A 3,982-nucleotide genomic window follows, 5' to 3' on the forward strand; every position below is an offset into this window, starting at 1 on the left:
AATTAAATGCAATCTATAGTTTGGTCATGAAAATCTATCATTTGGTTGCAGAAATAGTTGGTGGTTTTTAAGTAAGTTCATATTATATATATATATATATATATATAATATAAATATAATTTGTATAATAAAATTTGGAAATTTTGAGAATTTTAAAAGGGTGATCCAGTTTTTTTAAGAGCAGTGATGTCACTATAGAAATTTTGACTAATTTACAATAATATTAATAAAATTAGAATTAGGCTACAAGACCCTCAATTATTTTTATTTTTGATAATATAGATGTTTGAGATTCGCCTAGCTAATTCTATAGATAAACGATTTTCCCCCTTAGTTAGTCTATTAAGTAAATCTAAAGTATTATTGATGCACACTCACTCAAACTCAAAGACCGATCTTCAAAATTATTCTCTTGAAATTTGAACTCTTACCTTCTTATTTTCTGTTTGAGTGCCTTATTAATGCACCCCACACCCATGGGGCTGTTAATTATAAGGCCATCATTGAGTTAATCTTGGATCATGATTTGTTGGGTTGGAGCCGAGTCTTGAAGTCTTCCCACGTCAAACCCCTCTCTAAATACTCGATGTTGGATGGGTTAAACGGGCCTTTGACGACATCAATGGAATGGATCACAGCCCGCCCAGGAAGAACGCTCTTGGAGGGATCCGATGAGGTCCTTGAGCTCAAACTCGAAGAGAAACCCTACAATAACTCATAATTTTTTTCAGTCATTATTTATTTTGTACTTTGTATGAAATAATAGATTAAAAATGTAAATTACACAAACTGGGTTACATCATGCAAGTCATATTTTCATATAAAAATTTATAATTATCTCATTTTGCTCCTACAATTCAAAATATTACAAAAATACCCACTAAAATTAAATCCAATCTTCTTCATCAAAATATGTCTCCTTCTGAAATAACATCTAACTCGCGACTTCCATATCGTAGCTAGTTGGTCTCGCCAATGGCGCACCCACAAACATTGAACCCCAATATCAATCTCTACTTTTAAAATTTGCGACTACTAACCTCCACTCATCAAGCTAACTAGGCAAAGCAAATTAAGTGACCAAAGGAGCTAAATTAGCTAAACAGGTCTGAAAAGCTAAGTGCACCAAATAGAATAGATAGATTAATCGGGCTAGTTAAGGGTTTAGCATGCACCCACAAACTTCAATATGGTGGTTGGCCTCGCCAATTGTGCACCCACAAACATTGAATCTCAACATCAAACTACAATGCTAAACTTATGAGTACTAGCCTCGATTCATCATAATCCTAATTAGACAAGTAAATTATGTTCTCAATCTATAGTCATCCACCAAGTGAGTTAGTCTGGTTGGATGAACTGATCATTTAGATGGACTCGAAGAGGATACTTTATTTCTATTTTTTAAAAATAAAGATAAATAATTCTCAGTATAAAGGCAAAATAATTTTTTTTTTATAATCTAGGTATTCAAATTTTGATAGATTATTCTAAAGGTAGACGACTTTTCTTCCTAGTTCGTCTATGGATAAATTCGAAGCATAGCTTATGTATGACCTTCAAAATATTCATTGATATAGAATTTAAACTTTTATTTTCTTATTTATTCTTTTAAATTATTTACCACTACAGTACACTCAGTGTATTTTTTTCCCAGCAATTGATCTAATGATGCATTCAAAGTTGCGGAATTTTCAAAAGATACATCTAATTTTTAGATTTCTCAAAAGACGCACTTATTTCCAATATTACTTCTCCTGTTAATCATTGTGAAGCGAGATTTCAAAAAACAATATCACTGTAATATCGATTTTAAAAAATCAGCACCCTATTAATGTTGCATTTTAAAAATCAATATCACTTTGATGCTGTATATATCCTAAAATTAACATTACAGTTGTGTTATTTTTTAAATGTAGTATCATATTGGTGTTGTTATTTGAAAATAATATTTGACGGAAGGAGTAAAATGAAAAATAAATACACCTTTAATAAATTTAAAAATTATGTGCCCTTTTCAAATTCAGTAACTTTAAGTATGTTTTTTTGCTAATATTTCGTTGGATTAACAGAATGCTGTACCTTAAAGATGAGCACCAACTCTTCTTCATCATCGACGCCGGCCCGCACCAAAAGAGCAACGTCCCTGAACGCGGCACTGTAGGCTTCCAACATCGGAATCTCCGCATTCTGCCCGTACGCCTCTTCTTCTCCTTCTTCCTCTCCTTCTTCGTACCTCACTCGTCTCCTGATCGCTTTGCAGCTCCAGTACTGCCTGCGTAACTGCCTCATCATCACTAGATTCCCACGTTTGGAAGCGTACGCCATCGCTGTCGCCGTTGGCGGCGAGAGGGAGGGGGGAGGGAGGCGTATGGGAGGGTGGAGGACAGCGTGGATGGGCATGGGAGGAGGAGGCTTGTTCGTGGTATGCATTAACGAGAGAGCCGGCGGTGTGTGTCTGCGAGTTTGTGAGTTAGTGAGGGAGAGAGATGAGGATAAGAGTAGCAGGAAGCATGTGGTGCATGTAAGATTAAGTACAAACAAATTCAAACGATTACTCAGATATTTAAAGTTTGATTTTCAACTGTAGTATATTATAAAAGTTTTTTTAGTGGAATTATAAATCTAAAAATATTAGTCATTAGATGAGTCATCGTGAATATTTTTTGATTTATTTTAATGATTAATAAAATATTTTTATGAGTGAGATTCAAAATTAATCAGATTCAAAAAAGATGAATACTTGGATTAAAAAAAATTGAATATTGATATTCAAGGTTAAGATTGAAAAATATATGAATAAGATATTCATATTTGATTGGTAAGTTAGAAAATATAAATGATTATGATTAGAGGTTGAGTTATATTCTAATTTTAATTTGAACCTAAATTATAGTTTGAAATGATTTAAATTTAAATTTGAATTAAATAATTCGATCCCTAATTTGAGTATATTTATATTGAAATTATGAAAAAAAAAATATATGATTTGATTCGCACGAATTATCAAATAAAATATTATGAATTTAAATTTGATTTGAAAAAATTATCGAATAAGTTTGAGTTTATTTAGAATTCGTTAATTTCAAATAGGAATTAAATATTTTTTAAGACAATTTGAAAAAGTTCACGAACAAATTCATTTGTACTCCTAGTGTAAACTAGTTGAACTAAGCCAAGTTCAGTTTCTAAAAATAATAGAAGGAATTGAGGCCATTGTTTCATTGACATCGTAAATGAACAATGGAGAGATTAAGGTTGCTTATTGACTCATTAAGTGAACCACTTCTCGAAAGTCTCAATAATTTTTTTTAAAACAAAGTTAAAAACAATTAAATAAATATAAAAAAAAATGAAGAAAAAGAAAACTGCTTGAATTTGTAAGATCTTAAGTCTTTAAGGTTTCGTTGAGAGCACTCGAGGACTACAACAAGAATGGAAATGAGTATTCCGATATAGGCCTCTTTTATCCTCTATTATAACTTTTAATTTTCTCAATTTATAGGACTGGATCGGTCAATTTTATAATTAAGATACTATGTTACAGAATAAAAATAAAAATACAAACTTAAATAAACTTCACACAATTATTCTATTTGAATTACGTCAACTCAATATTAAAACATAAGCCTTATTTACTAATGACTACTTCTAGTTAATACAACTTTTCTCGGATTGACCTATATTTATTGTAATCAACTCAAACCCTTTAAGTTGATTTGATCAACTCAACCTCTTCCACTTGACTCAATTATCTATTACAACAAACTTATCACTCCAACATATACTTTTTTTATTTAACTCAAGACCTCTTTAATCAACTCACTCAACTCGTCTTCCGAGTTCTCTCTGCGAATTCTTTTTCGAGCCATTTCAACCTTCCACTCACTTCGACACTAGAACTCTTCTATTGAGTTCTCCCTCAAACGACAACCCTTTTTGAGCCTCAAATCCAGCCACAATACGACTCATCATCTCCTTT

General features: G+C 31.8%; 1 protein-coding gene across 1 annotated transcript; it reads right to left on the reverse strand.

The window, feature by feature from the left end:
• Positions 1 to 259: 259 nt before the first annotated feature.
• Positions 260 to 2,516, reverse strand: LOC122020933. The gene is made up of 2 exons (XM_042578986.1): positions 2,083 to 2,516; positions 260 to 705 (listed from the first exon to the last, which is right to left on the reverse strand). The coding sequence occupies exons 1-2, from the start codon at positions 2,431 to 2,433 to the stop codon at positions 520 to 522; spliced, it is 537 nt and encodes a 178-aa protein (XP_042434920.1). The 5' UTR covers positions 2,434 to 2,516; the 3' UTR covers positions 260 to 519.
• Between the last annotated feature and the right edge of the window lie 1,466 nt (positions 2,517 to 3,982).

This window comes from Zingiber officinale, chromosome 9A (assembly GCF_018446385.1).
Source record: "Zingiber officinale cultivar Zhangliang chromosome 9A, Zo_v1.1, whole genome shotgun sequence".
NCBI lineage: Eukaryota > Viridiplantae > Streptophyta > Magnoliopsida > Zingiberales > Zingiberaceae > Zingiber > Zingiber officinale.

What these genes read in the sequence shown, in the direction of transcription:
- LOC122020933 (XM_042578986.1), bottom strand. Translation starts at nt 2,433, where the DNA reads ATGCATACCACGAACAAGCCTCCTCCTCCCATGCCCATCCACGCTGTC. An exon ending in AGTTGGTGCTCATCTTTAAG is followed by an intron (nt 706 to 2,082) that starts GTACAGCATTCT and finishes GAGTTATTGTAG; the next exon opens with GGTTTCTCTTCGAGTTTGAG.